The 20,695-nt window shown below is 41.0% G+C and overlaps 1 protein-coding gene and 1 pseudogene across 1 annotated transcript in view; both read right to left on the bottom strand.

The window, feature by feature from the left end:
• LOC145399471 (solute carrier organic anion transporter family member 74D-like) overlaps nucleotides 1-20,049 on the bottom strand; it is a 29,790-nt gene extending 9,741 nt beyond the window's left edge. Inside the window, exons 1-7 of the mRNA XM_080272079.1 lie at nucleotides 20,045-20,049; nucleotides 5,262-5,419; nucleotides 3,853-4,020; nucleotides 3,078-3,305; nucleotides 2,119-2,202; nucleotides 1,148-1,243; nucleotides 518-623 (exon numbers count right to left, since the gene is read on the bottom strand). Coding sequence (XP_080128205.1) covers nucleotides 518-623; nucleotides 1,148-1,243; nucleotides 2,119-2,202; nucleotides 3,078-3,305; nucleotides 3,853-4,020; nucleotides 5,262-5,419; nucleotides 20,045-20,049 — 845 coding nt within the window. The remainder of the gene's footprint in view (nucleotides 1-517; nucleotides 624-1,147; nucleotides 1,244-2,118; nucleotides 2,203-3,077; nucleotides 3,306-3,852; nucleotides 4,021-5,261; nucleotides 5,420-20,044) is intronic.
• On the bottom strand, nucleotides 1,617-1,733 carry LOC145399587 (5S ribosomal RNA; annotated as a pseudogene).
• Nucleotides 20,050-20,695: the final 646 nt, after the last annotated feature.

The raw sequence follows: 20,695 nt of genomic DNA, 5'->3' as shown, positions 1-20,695 counted from the left end.
TACCGGTAAATGTCCCTCAACTCCTTCCCCTTCCCCTGAAAGGAGAATGGTGAACTGCAGGAAAGGGCCAGCTTCAGTCAACAGTCCTCTTGGTTGACATTCATATGAACCTGGGATTGCAACTACAACTCTTCTGCTATGCAAATAACTCCTTTCCCCCTCATCATTATTTTGTTACAAAGCTATGTAATTTACCTTAATCCCTTCACCCCAAGAGAATGCTCCTTGGATAACTGAAATCATTAGGTGTTGGCTAAAATATAAAATAAGATATGTCCTCATGCTGAAAAGACTGACTGGATAGGATGATCATTCCCATTCACATATACATTATTTTATTGTTTGACTATGAACCTTTCACCGTCCACAATACTTTTGAAACAGAGAGAAATTATGACATGCTCCTTCCAGTCACTGTCAGAAGGAAAGCATCATAAAGCTGTGAGATAATTTCTCTCTCCGCCAAGTTACAAAGACTGGATTTTATCAGTAAAATATATCTCTTACGGCACGGTACCTTGGTAGAAGAGTGAATAGAGCAGCCGTCAGCAGCATAAGGCCAGACAGCACCAACTGACCCATCCACCACCCCCCAATCCACTCACTATCACCTGGGAGGATACCTGTATCATCGAGGAAATTGTATAAGGTTAGCGTTATCTTAATCATCATCATCATCGTCTTTGGCAGCTACTTTTCTAAATTTATTATTCCCCTGTGTTTTGTAATTACTTTATATGTGCCCAGCAAGTTAAAGTTTGCAAAACATCCAAGGGTAAAATTCACCTTGATGTTTGGCAAAGTTTAGCGTGTCTTTCAGCAGTCAGAGTGAGAGAATGAGTATCATCTCATGTGTGCAGTACTTTGAGTTCTGTGGGTATGGTATGTATCCCTTAAAGGATGCTGGAGAGGGAGGCCTTCATGTAGTGGCATAAGTATAGCCTGGCAGCACAGCAGCCTGGTTATGCAAGTGTCCCTCATCTACTTCTTTCTTCCCCAAAAGGAGAATTGTGAACTGCAGAAGGGCAAATAAAACCTGCAGTGTACTGGGTTCACATTTCCAGTTAGAGTGGGGTTGTAACTGCCTGATGAGCCTGGTGTTGCAGCTGCTACAACTGTACCACCCTTTAAGAACACAGTGACGTACCTGGGTTGTGGAATGGGTTGACATAGAATGCGAGCGAGACTGATGCCAGGTAGAGTCCCAGAAGGTGGCCAATTGCACCCATTGACACGATCACAGCTGTTGGGGGTGGGGCAGGTCAGGTCAGGTTTTCTTAGGGTAGGTTAGGTGTTATGTCAAAAGTGCCCCAAAACATGCTATGTGTTAATTTGGAACTAATTTTAAATGGTTCAGATGCCAAGAGAGCAGTGCCATAAATACTGTTTGACATTAAAATACAGTGCAACCTCACTACAGCAGACTAATTGGGGCCCAAGCCATTCCAAAAAATGTGAAGTCTGATCAAAGTGACATCTGGACTTCCCCTTGCTAACACTTCATTCATTCATTGCCAGACGCCATGTATCCCAAACGGGGTGGCCAACACCTCAGAGTTAATTGTTTTACAGGGAGGGGAACTAATCCTCCACCAACCCCACCTGACACGTAGGGATGCCAACAGCATCTGGTGTTCCCAGGCGGTCACCCATCCAAGTACTAACCAGACCCAACGTTGCTTAACTTCGCTAATCGGACGGGAAGCGGTGTACTCAACGTGGTAACACTCACCTTTTTTAATAGTCTGGATCGCACCGTTTTCACCCAACTGTTTTCGCTACTATTGCAGTACTGCACTGTATTATACATTTACTACAGTATATCAAATGGTATAATGTATATATAATAATACTGTACTGTACCATTAAAAAGGGGGAAAGTCTGCCAATCACCATTCTGCACTGAATTTGTATTTATCGGACTTTCCCCAGTGTATAAGAATTTAGTCTGGTCAGCTCCTCGAGTCCGACAAAAGTGAATTCCAGTAGATTGAAGTCTGTTATATCGGGGTTTTACTGTAGTCAGAAATGTGATGACTGTTTGATTACTCTTGTGTGAGAATTGCCCGTACATGTGTCAAGTATGTCAGTATCAGTTTTAGATGACTGTTACCTTACCAAGGTAGACTGGAGCAGATTTCCTAGTGACCCCATCATCAAGGTAGGGTAGGCCTAGTGTGAACCCCAGTGATGCTCCAGCTCCTGGAAGTAAAATAATGGATGTCAGCATAACGTTATTATCAGCTTCTGGGGTATGAGGAGGATGGTTATCACACTTCATGAAATGGGGAGAGGCATGGAGCTAAAAATCCTGTACCTGGGCTTGCACAACACTTCTAATTAGGGTACTCAGTCATATTTATGCAGTCAGAGTGCAGATTGGGACTACTACACATGCACATCTCTTCTGAAGAATTACAGTCTATATCCTAGGACAGGCTGGACTCATTAGCCTTGTGTGGCAGCTGACTTAAGAGAAGGAAAACTGATTTCAGACCTTAGGGCTTTGGTATGGGCATATGGGTAATAAACTTTCCCAAGCCACCATTACTTGCTGGGGGCATATTGGTGGTCTGAATCTACAGTACACGGCACCCGGCATTACTGTCGTTTGCAATCAGTAGGGGAAAATAGGCCTAGGCATGAATGCACTCATGGCCAAGGCCTTCAAAAAATATGTGTAGCTATCATTGTCATGACTTCTCCGGTATGCCTCAGTTCACCTTACTAACTATTGCCTTTGTCTTACATTCACTTTCAGATCCCTAGATTCCATACCATCCCTCCACTTCTAAAATTTTTCCATAGCACCCTCTTCACTATCACCATTCAAAGCCCAATCATGCATGTGGCATCTACCATGGGATTTGGCCTAGATTTTCATCCTTATGCAGCCTATTTCATGCAGCTCAGTGGCAGAATAAGACAATTCTATGGCTCTGCATGGTTTCCATAGCACTTGCTCACGACTAGACTCATATGCTGATGTTAATCTTTTGTTAAGACTCAGCATTTAAAATTGAGGGACAACAGTTTTAGACTAAGAGTAGAAAGGGTACAATGTAAGGAGAAAATACCTGTTAAAATGGATGCTAGAATCCATATTAGAAGTAGAATAGCATCACTTTCTTCACAGACTGGCTCAAGGCTAACACTGCGAGGGTCTGAGTGGAGAAACGTGGCCATGGGGGGGTGGAGGGATCGGCCAGAGGGGTTGAGGGAGGTGTTGGTATAGGTGGCAGTGGTGGAGGTGATGGTAAGGGTGGCCATGCTTGCCAACATCTCCACATTACAGTAATATGGACCTGTGGTGTAGAATAATATGAATATGTTATAGTTCATTTGAAATAGGCAGAGGTTTTTATCCTTTTGCAACTTACTTTCCGTATCTAAAAGACTGAAAAAGATATTACTATGGCTGCAAATCCTTTTGTATTGAGCTTCTTTGTTACTAGTACCATATTCTAGTCTTAATCTCTTGTTACTGCTCATTATTAAGATGGAGAGATGGCAGTATTACTCCCAGTTAAAGTGACCAGATTATAGTATAGTTAAAGTCACAGATGCATGATACAGTGAGTGGCACATCATTTAGGTTAAGAGTCTGTATGTCACTGTATATCTAGCTGAATGGCCAGATATACTCTCTTAAACATTCACTCAGTATCTGCAGAGTCAGATATTTCAAACCATTGTACCAGGAATTTTTAAACTCGACTTTTAGGCAACTGCACATCTCCTTACATACTTCATCCATCCACTTCTGTCCTTTGTAATTTTTTTCTTCTTTCACATTTTGCATTCACTCAAAGTCACACCAATCACTCATAATTTAATACTGAAATCTCTCACCTTGCAGTGTGTAGTGAGCGATATGGGTGTTTGCAATGTGAGGATAGAGTGCAGTTAATGTAGTCAGCCCACAGGCCAGTGCTGCCATCAACATACCACCACCCACCCAATGCACTCGCTTCCCACGCCCACCCACATATCCACCCACAATACCCGTCAGCAGTGGACCTGGGTGAGACGAACCAGATTAGAGGTACTGTACGTTTTTATTAACTGTTTGATTGACTGACTGATTGGTTGGTTGGTTGGTTGACTGTGTGACTGATTGATTGATTGGTTATATGCCCCTTGACTGGATAGAAATAAATGAGTAAGATGTAATTTTAGAGGTAAGATTTAAGTGACTTACTGATTGAGCAATTATGTTTGTCCCTTGATAGGATGGAACTAAGTAGTGTAGATGTACTTTTAGAGGTAATTTTAAAATGATTTTAATTGACAGATTTTTGTTCCTCTTGATAGGATGGAAGTATGGAAATTTTATGTAGCTAATTTTCAAGGTAGGTTTTAAATGACATTAATTATTCAGTTTTTTGTGTTCCCTGATGGGATGGAAATAGCTTAAGCAGATTAGATATACTTTTAGTTATCTTCAGTATTTATGTACTACATAGTGTTTAGATACTATTTATATACTGTATTTATATATATATATATATATATATATATATATATATATATATATATATATATATATATATATATACAGTATATATATTATTTCTGTGCTATATTTACAGTATATATATTATTTCTATGCTATTTATATACTACATTTTGATGTTTGACAAAATGTTATACCTATTCAATCCACCCATTTAGTTTCTCATCTGTTTATATTCTTACTTTGTTACTAATGATGTGCAGGAATGGTAGAATATACACTCACTTGCAAAACATAATGAGGGTGTGTTTACTGGAGATGTGAGAAAGAGAGGATAAATATGTATGTCTGTCAGTATATAGTATTTTAATGCCATATCCATGCATATATCACGACCCCCTCCATTCAGAACCATGAATAATAGCCTTATTAAAGCATACTGTTAATCCATATGAATTGTATGTACCAGTGTCTCTGTTTAACAAGCATTCATGTTTTGTACATTATGTTTGTGCAGTTGTGTAGTAGGCCTAGGTTATTGAGATCATGGATTGAAGTTTTATCAGACTTCCTTCATACTAGATTACCTAACTTATCTACATGTACCTACCTACTTACCAGATAGCCAAGTTCCACCAACCTACTATGCCTACATTTTAACCAGCCAACCAATATACCTGCCTAGTTACTTACCAACATAGTAAAATACCAGTTGTTCTGCCAACCCACCTACCCTCTTACCAACCTACCAGCCTGTCTACATACCCACCCATTTACGTACCAACATGCCTACCGCGCTACTTACCAATATAAGCGAGGTGTGTGAGTAGGGCTAGGTGGTGGTATTGTAAGGGGAGGTGTTTGGTGAGGTGAGGGGTGCAGGCAGACAGGTAGCTCCCCGCTGCTACTGTTATCACATGATGTAAGCTCAGCACAACACCACTGCCACACCCACCCACCACACTGTTAGGTTTGAGGAGGTCAGGTTAGGTTGGATGTGTCAAGTTAGGATTGGTTAAATTAGGTTAGGAGGGACTGGCCTAGTTTAGTGAGGTGTTGTTGGATTGTCTGTCACGTGAGTCCCAACAGAACACTCCCACAGCCGCCCAGCACACTGTCAAGCCTATTAATAAAAGATAAGTTAGTGTTGATTTGGTTTATGTTGAGTTGGGTTTGATCAGGTTGGGTTGGGTCAAGTTTAGGATGGTTTGGGTTCATTACAGTAGATTAGATTAGTGTTTTGAGTGTTTTCTGTGTCTTTGCTACTGTAGATTCACACTCAGATATTCCGTATCAGACTTCCTTAATTAGCTATGGAATCATTTGAAGGCACCTTTTTTCCAGCAGTGTGTTTTTGACCATGCCCTGTGACAATTTGGTGTGTTATGTTAGGTGGAGTGATGTGGGTGGAGAGGGATGTTGGCTTACTGTAGGTTGAGTTGTGTTAGGTCAGGTCAGGCGGTACTGGGTTTGATTCAGTATGCTTGTTTCAGGTTGGTTTGCGATAACGTGATTGATTGGTAGGGATAGCTTCAGTTAGGAGGGACTAGACTGTTGAGTTTGGTTTGGTTTGATCTGGTGAAGTCAGTTAGGTTGTCATCATTAACTCATCGTGGATTCAGTAAGCCATTATAATGTGACCTTTCTGTATATTTACACTGAATTTTACATATAACTATGTTTGGTTACAATGCCACGGCCAGATTTATGTTTATTTACATTGTACTTAAGTTTATAAGGATCTTAATACATTGTTCATGAAGATCCTCATAACTCACAGTAACTCACCGTCTTTTAAAAATGGCGGAACAAGAAAAGCAGCATTTCCCCTCGTCCTGCTGTGCGTCCTTCTCTTCCCCTTCCTTCTTCCTTCCCGTTCTGTCTCCTCTCTCGCTCCTGCCTATTCTCTCCCCTACCTCCCTTCTGCTTTTTCTCTCTCCTTCCCACCTTCTGCCTCTCCTCTGTCCACCTCCATCCCCACCTCGGAGAGGAGGAGGGGTGGGTGGAGGTGACGGGAGATCCATGTTTAGGTCAGTCAGGGAGACAAAATTTGCGTCATGAGAGTTGCCATGTTATTCTGAACCTTTTTTGTTGCATTTTCTGAAACAAAGGAAAAAAAAAACATTGAAAGACGTTGCACTGGAAGAGCATTAATTAGTATCGTCCCAGCCCAGTTTACCGCTATTGGAAACCCTCTAATGGTGGGAACAACTTATTTTACTCAGCTCCTGCCGTCTATCGCCAGATGCCTTAATCCTGTAAGGGGTGGACAAATCGCCTCCATGTCGCCCTGTCCCCCGCCATTTGACTGCCCAGCCCCCAGCTTACACTCCCCTTTCTCATTTACCTCTCCACTCCATCCCTCCATCTCAACCTTGGCCTCCCCCTCCCTCTCCCCCCCTCCACCTCACTCATGTACACTCCCCTCATCAGTCTTTCACTCTCCATCCTCTCCACATGGCCAAACCACCTCAATGTACTTCTCCAAATGCTTCCTGTCACATCCTGCAAACGCCAGATGATTTTATTCAATCAAGTCATAGCAGCCTGAATGTCACATACTAAAAACAGGTGTGCTTTAGATGCGTTTTATACATATAACAAGTGAAACAGCGCCATGGTAATGATGATTTTGAAAACTGTCACAGGTGTCACCTCGAATGGACGTGCGAAACAGTGAAAAACGGGAAATAAAAATGTTGTTTATGTAATATGAAATAACAGGTCAAAAAAAGAGAATTGAAACATCACCAGTGTAGCAAAAAAATCTATGTAACACCCCCAAATGCCGAAAATTTTAGCAGAATAATAATCTTTTTTGTAATGGACGTAGGTTAACTGTAATGTGTTGTCAAAAATTATACAAAATAAAGTTTAAACAGGGTCATTCATTCAGTAATACCAGCACCTGAAATTAAGTGTAGCGGAAAAAATAAAGTACAATTTTACTGATTATATCCGTCATGTACTGCAAACAACTGTAAACTGTAGCGGAAAAGATGATCAAGTGACTGTACCAAAAATATGTGGTAAATTCAAGCGATAAAGAGAAAGAGAGAGAGAGAGAGAGAGAGAGAGAGAGAGAGAACACGGGTTCCTAGTTAAGCACCATCATTACAAAGGAGAGAGAGAGAGAGAGAGAGAGAGAGAGAATAACACGGATTCCTAGTTAAGCACCATCATTACAAAGCAGAGAGAGAGAGAGAGAGAATAACACGGATTCCTAGTTAAGCACCATCATTACAAAGCAGAGAGAGAGAGAGAGAGAGCATAAACCCCATCATCGTCACGTAACCACCCAAGGTAAAATAAGAAACACAAGGTTATCGTCTCGGCAGTTTAGAATATTCCTAAGTTCGCATCTTTTCTTAGCAGTTTATTTTTACGTATGAAAGTCTTGTATTTTATTTACGCATACTCTGCCATGTGGAGGGGATAGATAATGTGAGACTGACTAGAAGAATGTATGTGCTTGAGATCAAGGAGGTGAAGGGGAGACTAAGGGTGAGATGGAGGGATGAGGTGCAGAAATAATGAGAGGGGTGTGAGTTACAGAAAGGACGGCCTGATGGTAGAGGACAGAGTGACATGGAGGCGATTTGCTTGTGTCCACTCCTTACAGGATTAAGGCGTCTGGCTATAGATAGATAGATAGATAGATAGATTGATACAGCACGATATAAACTTATGTAATGTGGCGTTGTTTTTTTTTCGTATATCCTTCCCCTAAACCGTATATTAACTCCTGTTGAGTATCATCTCTTCGTATTATATTTTTCTTTCTCTAGATAGTTGATTGAAGCGAAGGGGTTATTATCGTACAAGAGTTTCAGGATGCTAAAAAGCCAGCCAGGTCAACAAGAATACGTTCCACAAAACCAGAACGTAGTACTGTACCGCACGCTTGTAAAAAATGTGTAATATTGCAACACACACACACACACACACACACACACACACACACACACACACACACACACACACACACAGCGGATTTATATTTTTACACTCAAGATGACCCCCCGTGACTGAGCAAGGCCAAGGGAAGAGGGTGCGCGTTGGCCTAGATTTGGGACTGCTCGTGCGCGGTTTGCAAGATGAAGTTGGCTGGTTCTCGGTGCCTTGCATTTATTAGTTACTACTATTGCCCCTGCTGCTGCTGCTACTACTACTACTACTACTATTACTACAACTACTACTACTACTACTATTACTACAACTACTACTGATCGTAATATGAGCACTCGTACTTTGAATACTCGTAATTTGTTTTAGAAATGTTTCAACCCTGAAAATTTTCTGATCTTAGTTCAGCCCTGAAATTTTTGCTTTTAATGCAGACCTGACTTTTTTTTTTTTTTTTTTTTAGCTCAGCCCAGAGAAATGTTTGTAACGTTATATTTTGATACTGCAGTGTTTAAATTTAGCCTATAGAGAAAATTTATAACCCATACGACCACTCTGCCAGAAACTTAACGGCTAAAAAAAACCCTGCAAATCACTATGTTTTGGTCACGCACACGCGAAGTTAACAGTCATGCTGTGAAATTAAGTCCTTTCTTTTATATTGCCATTATAAAATTAAGCACCATAATATAATGAGCTTTAAAACGCATAATCTTTCCTGTGTATCGTGTCATCTCCGCTTCCTCTCTCTCTCTCTTATTTCACTCTAATTTTGCTTTAATTGCCACGTAACTAAAACAATAAGGCAGTATATTCTTAAGTGTTATTGTACATGACCACATACTGTAACGAGAGATTTTTTTAAGTATCATGGAGTAAAGTACCATGTCAGTCTATAAAAATAATACGGCAGAAGTATATAAACAGTCTATCTATCTATCTATAGCCCGACGCCCTAATCCCGCAAAGGGTGACCGCAGACAAAACGCCTCCAAGTCGCTCTGTCATCCACCATTTGACTGCCCTCCCCCCAGCTCACTCCCTCCTCCCTCACATTCCTCTCAAACTCCAGCCCTCCACTTAATCCTCGGTCTCCCCATCCCTCTCCCTCCCTCCACTTCACCTACAAGCACCCTCTTAGTCAGTCTTTCATTCCCCGTATTGTAATTGATGGTTAAGGCGAATACACAGAGAGTCATGATAGAGACGGTACCCTTTTTACTCTAACTTGGCTTAAAATTACCATCTTTCCCTCCTGAATGCCGAGTTGTAGCAATAGACACTAGAATACGATGCTAGTCACGAAGAAGCGCTATGAAAAAGACGTAGAGCAGGACCATTGTTTTTAGCATCGAACTATACTTTTACCCTTACTTGACCTAAAATTACCATCTTTCCATCCTGAATGCTGAGTTGTAGCAATAGATAAAAACTAGAATACGATGCTAGTCACGAAGACGCGCTATGGAAAAGACGTAGAGCGGTACCATTGTCTTATAGCATCGAACCATACCATTACTCTTACTTGGCCTAAAATTACCATCTTTCCATCTTGAATGCTGAGTTGTAACAATAGATTAAAACACTAATTAATGATACTAGTCACGAAGAAGCGCTGTGGAAAGAATGTAGAGCAGTACCATTGTTTTATAGCATCGGGCGACGTGAATCAAGCTGCAAAAGAATGAAAGTGGGCCAAGTTACGATGAAAAGAGTATATCCAGAAGACTTATTTTTATCTCATGTGTAAACTTTAAATCGCAGTGTGGAGTGCAAACCCCTAAGATTTGATGGTCTTTTATGGAAGCTTGTGGTTAGTACACATGGTTAGCCTGCATCCCATAATACAGAATACAGTCAGCAGCAAAATGAGAAGGCCAGACATATACCATCTTCGTTATGTTTCAGAAGTTATCTTTAAATCTCTCTCTCTCTCTCTCTCTCTCTCTCTCTCTCTCTCTCTCTCTCTCTCTCTTACACATGCATTTATTTACATTCTTACTGATCACTTCTTTATTTCTGGTACCGTAAAACCATCATATTTACCTAAGAAATATCATCCTCATACGGTCAGACGATTAAGTACATGAAAGGAAAGAGAAAACCACAATGGCGGAAGTATGTTTATCACACGTACTCTGTCTTGTGGGGAACGTAGGTGGTGTGTACTCCCCTTCACCAGGAAACAGTAAAGTTATGCTGGAGGTGGCCGACCATTACGCATTATAATTGCCTACATCCCTCCCCCTCCCCTCATACTCTCTCTCTCTCTCTCTCTCTCTCTCTCTCACACACACACACACACACACACACACACACACACACACATTTTCCATCCATGTTACACCCCTCCAGGTCTGGAAATAGAAGTAACACAATAAAGGATAAGGAAAATATTAAACTAAACGTGATACCTTATGTCGTTTTGTTAATAGAAGAATGAATGATGTGCATAATCCTCACCCACTTGAGTTATTATTATTATTATTATTATTATTCCAAGGATAATCTCTTTCTTCGATCCTCGCATTTGAACGACTATTTATCGCTATCTTCAAGCCATTTTATTCAGTTTAGAAAAGGCTTATCGTCCTGTAGAAAAAAAAAAATAGAAAGGAACCTGTTAGAACGAGGATTTTTTTTTTTTTTCAGTTCATTCATTACTGTCCAGACTTTTATTCAGCCTTTGACAGACCCCTCGAAGTGATAATGTTTATAAAAGTACCTTCATTTCATATTTAATCAACATGCACCAAAATCAGATCGCTTCCCATTGATACAGGGCATTTGGATATGTTGAGTTTGATGAGGCGTTCATGGCGTGCTTTGTTAACATAAATATATACGTAGAGGCACACACGACTACAGTACCTACAATAGTTACAGTACCTACCCGCAGTACCTACCCCTGCCTACAATACCTACCCCTACCTACAATACTTACAGTACCCACCTCTGCCTACAATACCTACAATACAATACCCGCCTCCTCTGCGTCACTCATAACCAAACCTATGCCATATTGCTCTCTGCTGCCACTGTCTTCTGTTTCACCGCCTTACCCCCTATGACTTTACGTTCTACACAGCCACATCGCGTGTCAGTAACCAAGCTAGTGCGAGGCTGGCGGTGTGTTGGGGTAAAGGAACTTCGTAGAGGGTGGGGAGGGGTAGATGGTAATTTGTTCCAGCGCTCCCTACCTCACTCCTGATCCTCTTGTCACCACCACCCACACTACCCACCGTAACCACACCACACCCCCTCTTCCCCCCCCCTCTCTCTCTCTCTCTCTCTCTCTTTCTCTTTCTCCTTGTATGTGTTTTTGCTTCTTACTACCTCCTTTCGTTTCCTTCACCTCTCTCTCTCTCTCTCTCTCTCTCTGTCTTAGCTCAATCCTTCTTCTAACTTCCCGGTTTCTGTACTTCCTCATAAAAGGGAAATGTATATAAAAAATAGAACAGCCGTCATGGTTTTGCTCTACTGTGACCACGCGCGTGCCTCCCCCCCCCCTCTCTCTCTCTGAATAGTAGCTTCCTGTCTCAAGCGTGGTCTTACCTGGACTAGATTGGTTAGAATAAGCTACTGGTAGGAAAAGTTAGGGTAGGCTAGATTTAATTGGATTAGGTAGGATTGAAGAGAGTAAGGTTAGGTTAGGTTGGGTTCGATTTTTTCAGCTATATTCTAGTTTAATATGGCCTATAAAGTGTGTAATAGTTCAATTTACATTTCTGTCTATCTATCTATTGCCAGACGCCTTAATTCCGTAAGGGGTGGCCACAAACAAATCGCCTCCATGTCGCCCTGTCCCACGCCATTTCATTGCCCTGCTTCCAGCTCACTCCCCCCTCTCTCATATACCTCTCCACTCCATCCCTCCGTCTCATCCTTGGCCTCCCCCTCCCTATTTGCACCAGTACCTTCATATACCGTTATTTTAGAGACCAGTGCTCCACCCAGCGGTACAGTACTTTAATATTCCTCTTCCTAGATGTTTGTATTCGTTTGTATTCTGCTTAAGGTAACTCCAATCTTGAGCAGAGTTTGGGGAAGATTAGGATTAGGGTAGGTCTGGTCGGGTCGGTAGCGCGCGTCTACCCATCCTCCAGACCTGCGTTCGATCCTGCCGATAGTGGACTTAGAAGGTGCTGTAGTTTATCCTTTTCTCACCTGTTCATAGCTTGTCCCAGTTCCCCTTCCCCCCCTCCCCCTCTCTCTATCACACACACACACACACACACACACACACACACACAGAACAAAACGTGCCATACCTCCCTCTGTCTGGGTGATTAATGGAGATCTTCCGTTGCGAAATCCGTCAGGAGTTTCACCTATAAATCCACGAACGCTGTTTCAAATGTCAGAATGTTTCGCTCCCTTACGCACTAAATTTCAAAGCGTATAGTTTTTTTCTGGTTCTTGCGTAATATTCAGGTGGTCATGTACGAGTGGAAATAATATGGAGAGAAGCCGCAAGACCATCTGACGCCATTTATGCGTTTCGTCACTCTAGGAGAGGCGTTTTCACTGGAGCGGGGAGAGAGAGGGGAGCGGTATCCTCCCTCTCTGATGGTTGGTTGGACACTGACTTCGGAATCATGGGCGCCGAGAGTTTTTAAGAAAGAATATAACAAAATGGGGAGAAAATCATAATATGGACGAGTGATTATGGGAAGCCAAACACAACGAAGTATTGCCGCAGAAGTGGGTCAGTGAATGAGTCAGTGCAAGTGATGAATGAATGCGTGGCTATGGGAGTGCAGATGAATGAATGAATGACTGAGTGAATGAATGAGAGTACAGGTGAATGAATGAGTGCCTGAGTGAATGAATGGGAGGACAGGTGAATGAATGAGTGCCTGGGTGAATGAGAGAGTGGGCCAGTGAATGTGAATAACCCCATCCTTTAACCCTCAGATCTCGGGAGGTTTATTATTGATGAGTAAAATCGTCTTACACTCGAATTAGCCGATTAAACCCCTTCACGACGATTATATAATTATTGTATTTTATTCTGGCTATCTTCAGAATCAGGGGTGTGGCAGTAGGGTGGGGGGGAGATAAGAAAATAGGGCCCCCTTGTTTACATTTCTGGTCATTTAATTTTTGCACATTCTGAAGCAGTGGACCTCCCCCAGAATAGAACTTGCCCCCATCTTGCCTTCCCCCCCTAGAACTTGGCCCCATCTTGCCCTCCCCCCCATAGAACTTGGCCCCATCTTGCCCTCCCCCCCATAGAACTTGGCCCCATCTTGCCCTCCCCCCCTAGAACTTGGCCCCATCTTGCCCTCCCCCCCATAGAACTTGGCCCCATCTTGCCCTCCCCCCCTAGAACTTGGCCCCGTCTTGCCCTTCCCCCCTAGAACTTGGCCCCATCTTGCCCTTCCCCCCTAGAACTTGGCCCCGTCTTGCCCTACTTAGAGTGTTACTAGAGGAAATTGGCTGATAGGAAGAGATTACAGAAGCGGAAGCACAAGAGAAGACATATTCCTTCCGATCTCTCTCTCTCTCTCTCTCTTTGTGTGTGTGTGTGTGTGTGTGTGTGTGTGTGTGTGAGAGAGAGAGAGAGAGAGAGAGAGAGAGAGAGAGAGAGAGAGAGAGGTAACAAAGAGCGATTTGAAATGAGTGAGAGAATGAATAAGCTAGATTCCATGTGCGTAGTTAAATGTATTGATTGTGAGAGAGTGCATCAGTGAATGAATGAACGAGGGAAGAAACAGATGAGTGAGCAGATGAATGAGTAAGCAGGAGAAGGAGTGAATAGACGAATGAATGGGGAATGCATTAGTGAGTGAATGACTGAGAGAAAAATAAGTGAATCAGGGAGTGAATCAGTGAATAGATGAGTAAATAGATAAGGCGGAAATAGTATAGGGCGTGGTGGATAATGTCACACTCTGCCTCTCCCCCACCACCACCTGCTCTGCCACACTCACACAGGCACACCTAATTATATATCACGCCAGCCGAAGGGAAAATTGTCTTAGAAGCGTGAGACAAAAAGACATAAGTTTTGCTATTGGTATTTTTACTACTACTTCTACTAAACTACTACTACTACTACTACTACTACTACTACTGTTATTATTATCGTTAGTGGCGGCGCCAAAGGGGGACTCGGGGTACTAAGCCTCCCAAATCCTCTCAGCTCCCACTTAACACCCCCCATTATATTTAAAGTATATTATTATTCCTTTCGGTAATCACTTAAATCCACCCTATGAAAAAATGCTGGAGCCGCCAGTGATTATCGTCATCGTACTACTACTACTACTACTATTACTACTACTACTACTATTACTACTACTACTACTACTACAACTACTGGCAATAATAATCTAATCCTCCTCCTCTTCATTCTCCTCCTCCCCCTCCTCCTCCTCCTCCTCCTCCTCATCATCATCATCACCCACTCTTTCCCATTGTTTTCCAGACTTAACAGGTATCTCGTATATAACATTCATTGCGTAAACACACACACACACACACACACACACACACACACACACACACACACACACACACACACACACACACACACACACACACACACACACACACACAAAGACGACAGGTGTACAGGACAGACGCATGCTTCCTTCACCCCGTCATAACCACACATCTTACCACGCCCATCATTTCAAGTACCGTCACCCTGTACTGGCAGAGAGGCAGGTGCACTAGTAACACGTTTGATAGAGATAGATAGATAGACAGACAGATAGATAGATAGGTAGATAGATGCTGTAGGTATGTTGATAGATACCTGTATACTGTACATAAATAGACAGATGGACAGCTACGATAGATATACTGATAGAGATACTGTGGATATATAGATAAATAGATACTGTAGATAGATAAATAGATAGATTTTGATAGATACTGTAGATCGATAGATAGACAGATAGATAATGTAGGTATAGATATAAACACGTACAGACATAGGTAGATAAATAGATATAATATGGAGATAGATGGGTAGGTAGGCAGGTAGACCCAAGGATCCGGTGATACATTGGTTAGGACGTCCAGCTTGCACATGAGAGAACTCGAGGTCGGTTGTAGTGCCGGTCAGACTCTTGGACAAATTGATTCCCCTTTGTCCGTTCACCCAGCAGGACATTTAGGGACCTGGAAGTAACATTGTCGTGGAATTTATTCAGGGGGAGAATTTGGACTTAGAAAAACTTGATTGCCTGTATGACCCTCGTGTAGACAGGTAGAATTGTATGGTGCCTCCTCCTCCTCCTCCTCCTCCATTCTTGTTCTCCTCCTCCTCTTCCTCCTTTCTTCCTCTTCTCCTCGTCCCTTTCTACTCCTTCGTCCTCTTCTTCTTCTTGACTTTCCCCATTCGCGCACACCACTCATGTTTAGCAATTATACATCCGTGAAATGGGCCACACTGTCATCCTTTCATCAGTCAAGCTTCCGGAATGCTGTCTCCATCTCATAGACCTAACCATCAGCACATATAATAAAACACACACACACACACACACACACACACACACACACACACACACACACACACACACACACACACACACATACACACAGGATGGAAGAAAAAGGAGGAAGGTAGTAGAACCAAGTCATGACAAGTATATAAACAAGATGATAAAGTTGATGTACTCAAATGTGGATGGAATGGTATCTAAATTACTAGAGATGAATGATTATGTCAGAGAAAATGAACCACAAATAATATGCCTAACTGAGACAAAATTAACACCAAGGATATCCAATGACATACTAAACTTAGAGGAATACAATATATGGAGAAGAGACAGAAATTTAAAAAAAGGAGGAGGAATTATAATAGTAACTAAGAAAAATCTAAAAGTCAGAGAAATAAAACTAGATATACCATCACAAGTAGAACTGATTGCAGTAGAGATCGCAGCTGAAAGTAAAGTAATTGTAGCCAATTTGTACATGCCACCCAGATCAAACACATGGGAAAGAGACGAATATGAGGACCTGGCAGAGAGTACAATTCAGGGTATAAGATCATTGCTACATAAAATGGAAGAGAAATCGGAAAGCATTATACGAACTGGGGACTTCAATACAAATATAAATTGGAATACTCTAGATATAAATAGTCAAGGAAGATGTTGGGACCAAAAGCTCCTGGATCTCGTACAAGAGTTTTTCTTAACGCAACATGTGAGGGAAACCACCAGAAAAAGAGGACTTGATGTACCTTCAGTGCTAGATCTAATATTTACTAGGCAAGAAAATGATATTGACAGTTTAATATATCACCCTCCACTCGGCAAAAGCGATCATGCAGTACTAAATTATAACTTCAGGATAGCATATGACATAGTAAACAGCAATGACAGTTACAAAAAGAGACTAAACTATAAAAAGGGAAATTTAAAGACCTAAAGAAGTATTTCTTAGAAGTTGATTGGGAAAATGAGCTTAGAGGACAAGATTTAAATGCTGTATATAAAAATTTTTGTGCATTTTATGAAATAGGAGTCCAGAAGTACATCCCACAGCACAAAGAAGCAGATAAGAAAATACAGAAATGGTTCAATACAGAATGTAAAAAATCAAAAGAAAGAAGGGATTTGTTGTGGAATAGATACAGAAGACACAATAGTGAAAGGGCGTATAACAATTACAAACAGGCAAGAAACGACTATACAAGCATAAGGAGGGAAGCCCAAAAACGGTTTGAGGAGGATATAATAAATAAAAGTAGTGATCAACTAAAGCTGTTTTACAGCTATATCAGAAGCAAAACCAAAGTAAAAGATATAATACAATCCATTACGGACGAGGGAATCACTTATGAACAAAAGAAAGATATTTGTGAAGCACTAAATAAGAATTTCCAATTAGTTTTTACAGAAGAAAAAAATTTTGAGAGGGACTATGTGGACCACGCATGTCCACACATACTACCAGATATACAAATAGCAGAAAAAGTAATACAGGAAGACCTAAGTAGATTAGACAGAGGAAAAGCAAGTGGTCCTGATGAAATTTCATGTTGGGTATTACAAGAATGTGCAAAGGAGTTAAGTAGACCATTATTTTTAATTTTCAAGAAATCCATGAGTCAAGGAAAACTACCTGATATTTGGAAAAAAGCAAATATTGTCCCCTTATTCAAGAAAGGAAATAAACAAAATCCTCTCAACTACCGACCAGTATCACTGACCAGTGTTGTAAGCAAGGTATTAGAAAAACTTATAAGAAAAGCTTGGGTAAATCATCTAGAAGAACACAGTATGATAACAGAAAGACAGTTTGGTTTCAGAAAAGGAAAATCATGTGTTACTAATCTGTTGAGCTACTATGACAGAGTAACAAACACAATACAGGAAAGGGAAGGATGGGTGGACAGTATCTATTTAGATTTCAAGAAAGCTTTTGACACAGTACCACACCAAAGACTTTTATGGAAGCTGTACCATCAAGGAGGAATTCGAGGCAAACTGTTTTGTTGGATGCAAAACTTTCTCATAAAAAGAGAAATGAGGACAGTACTAAGAGGAAACTACTCATCATGGAAAGAAGTGACTAGTGGAGTACCACAGGGTTCAGTGCTGGCACCAATCATGTTTTTAGTGTATATAAATGATATAAACAGTAACACTGGAAATGAGAGCTATCTGAATATGTTTGCAGCTGATGCAAAAATACAAAGGAGAATTACTAGCACAGACTCTTGTAGGGAGCTACAAGAAGAAGTAAATAAACTTCATGAATGGAGTAGTACATGGCAAATGGAATTCAATGTGGACAAGTGTCATGTAATCAAGTTTGGTAAAAGTGGAAAAAGACCTGATTGGGATTATAAGTTAGGAAATAAAACCCTATACACATCAGAAAGAGAGGAAGACCTAGGTGTGATTATCAGTAACAGACTATCTCCGGCTGATCACATCAGCGAGAAGGTACGGAACATGTACAGTATACACTGCTTGCAAATATGAGAATAGCATTCACATACATAAATGAAGACATGCTAAGAAGGATAATAACATCATTCATTAGACCAACCCTGGAATATGCATCAGTAGTCTGGAGTCCTCATCTCAAAAAGCATATAGACAAGATTGAAAAAGTTCAAAGGGCCGCTACAAGATGGATACCAAGCTTAAGGGACCTAAGCTACGAAGAAAGACTAAATAAACTGAATCTACCAACACTACAGGAGAGAAGGAAAAGAGGTGACATGATAATGCTATATAAGTGCATATCAGGAAAGGAGAAAATAGACATAAATGATTACTTAACATATGGAGAAGCATCAGCAAGAGGACACTGCAAAAAACTGCATACGAAGAGAGGTGATAAAGACGTAAGGAAATTCAGTTTCCCAAACAGAGCAATTGATCAATGGAATGCACTACCAAATGAAATAGTGTGTGCCAAAACAATTCACAAATTTAAGGATATGTACGATAAATATGGTTTAAGACACGGGACAGTACGAGCTTAACTCATTCCTGTAAAGATACAATTAGGTAAGAACAATTAGGTAAGAACACACACAGGTAGAGGTGTGAGGGAGCCTGCTAAGACCACTGGAATAATTATATAAAACGTGCTGGTGGATGGAATGTGTAGAAGAAGCATTAGAGGAGAGATTTATGTGACTGTACTAATTATGAATTTTGTGTGTGTGTGTGTGTGTGTGTGTGTGTGTGTGTGTGTGTGTGTGTGTGTGTGTGTGTGTGTGTTTTGAAAGATAGTACGTAAACAGAGAGCGAGAGAGAGGGAATAATCCACGGGTGCACAATCAACTTTTTCTCAACATCAAGCAAAACCCTTCAGGCAGTGCATTTAATAACCGTTAACTCTTTTTATATCCCTCTCTCACCTCTCTTTTTATCTCTCTGTTTTTTATCATTATTACGATTTATTAAGACTACAGTTATTTGTGGCACAATTTTTTATATGAGGGCGGGGCTTGTGTTGTGTTTCTTCAGGGCGTGACGTAGATATCTAATGTTGCCGCCACATCGCCGCTATTGTTTCTCTCTCTCTCTCTCTCTCTCTCTCTGAAATATTACAAGTGTATCCTTTAGTGTAAGTTTGTGATAGAGTGAAGAATTGGAGACTGTTTTTATTTTCAAGTATTACTCAATTATTATTTCTTCTACAATCTTATATGGGATAAATTTGGATCTTCAGTCCCTCCCCTTCCTCCATTAGTCATCTACCGCATCACCACTAATCTCTATTCTCTTTTAGGTGTTTAATTCTAGCTGACGGATCTCTCTCTCTCTCTCTCTCTTTCTGAACTGCTGATCTCTTTAATTCGATTCTGTATTTCTTGTATTAATCTTGCTCTCTCCAGACTATTTTATTCAGAGCTGGGAAGGTGTTTTGTAGTGAAGGGATGTTGCTGAAGGCTAGATTTTTTTTTCTTTTTTTTTTAAAGACCATCAAACCTCTCCTGTTCAGATTTCTACCAAACTAAATAATAATAATAATAATAATAATAATAATAATAATGGTGGTGGTAGTAGTGGTAGTCGTAGTAGTAATCATCATCATCATCATCATCGCCTAGTCACGAGCTGAAAGTGCTTATATTACGAACTAATTGATGACGTCATAAATTAGTGGAACTTATTGATGACGTCACGAACACTGGTGACGTCATCATAAAGACAACACCCCCATCCTCTCATTCTATGGCTGGCTTACCTCATTCTCGGTCTCCCTCTCATTCTTCCATTATCACACCTCTCGTCAGTCGAAGTCGTTCTGCATCATGTACTCTCTCTCTCTCTCTCTCTCTCTCTCTCTCTCTCTCTCTCTCTCTCGTGTTAGGATGATCTACATAAGCAAAACAGAATAGAGCAGCCAGAGAGAGAGAGAGAGAGAGAGAGAGAGAGAGAGTGAGAGAGGAGGAGGTATGTATGTATGCCTGGGTACTGTATATACTGTGTATATGTATGCATGTATGAATGAATACGGGTATGTACGTACGTATGTATGTATGAATGTACGGGTACGTATGTGTATGACAGGAAGTAATCACTGCTCCATTATATTTCATCATCCATTAATTTATTATGCAGATCCGGATGCAAAAGGTGGGGAGCGAGGGAATTCATATTTGGGGCATTTCCTTCCTGACCTAATAAAAAGACGTAATTGGGGAAATAACTCAGTGTTGTGTTTTATATTGCTTAGCGTCCTTTTATGCTGCTTTTTATAATAGGGAATTAAGAATGTCATTATTTGTCATTTATCCAGCTTGCTTGCTCTGTCATTGCCTGGCGTTTGAGTGTGTGTGTGTGTGTATGTGTATGTATGTGTGTGTGTGTGTATGTGTGTGTGTGTGTGTGTGTG

The sequence above is a fragment of the Coenobita brevimanus genome, chromosome 49, assembly GCF_032717465.1.
Source record: "Coenobita brevimanus isolate Jiangsu-jjx chromosome 49, ASM3271746v2, whole genome shotgun sequence".
NCBI lineage: Eukaryota > Metazoa > Arthropoda > Malacostraca > Decapoda > Coenobitidae > Coenobita > Coenobita brevimanus.
The sequence above is the reverse complement of the archived record's forward strand: the minus strand, read 5'-3'. Positions and strand labels throughout refer to the sequence as shown.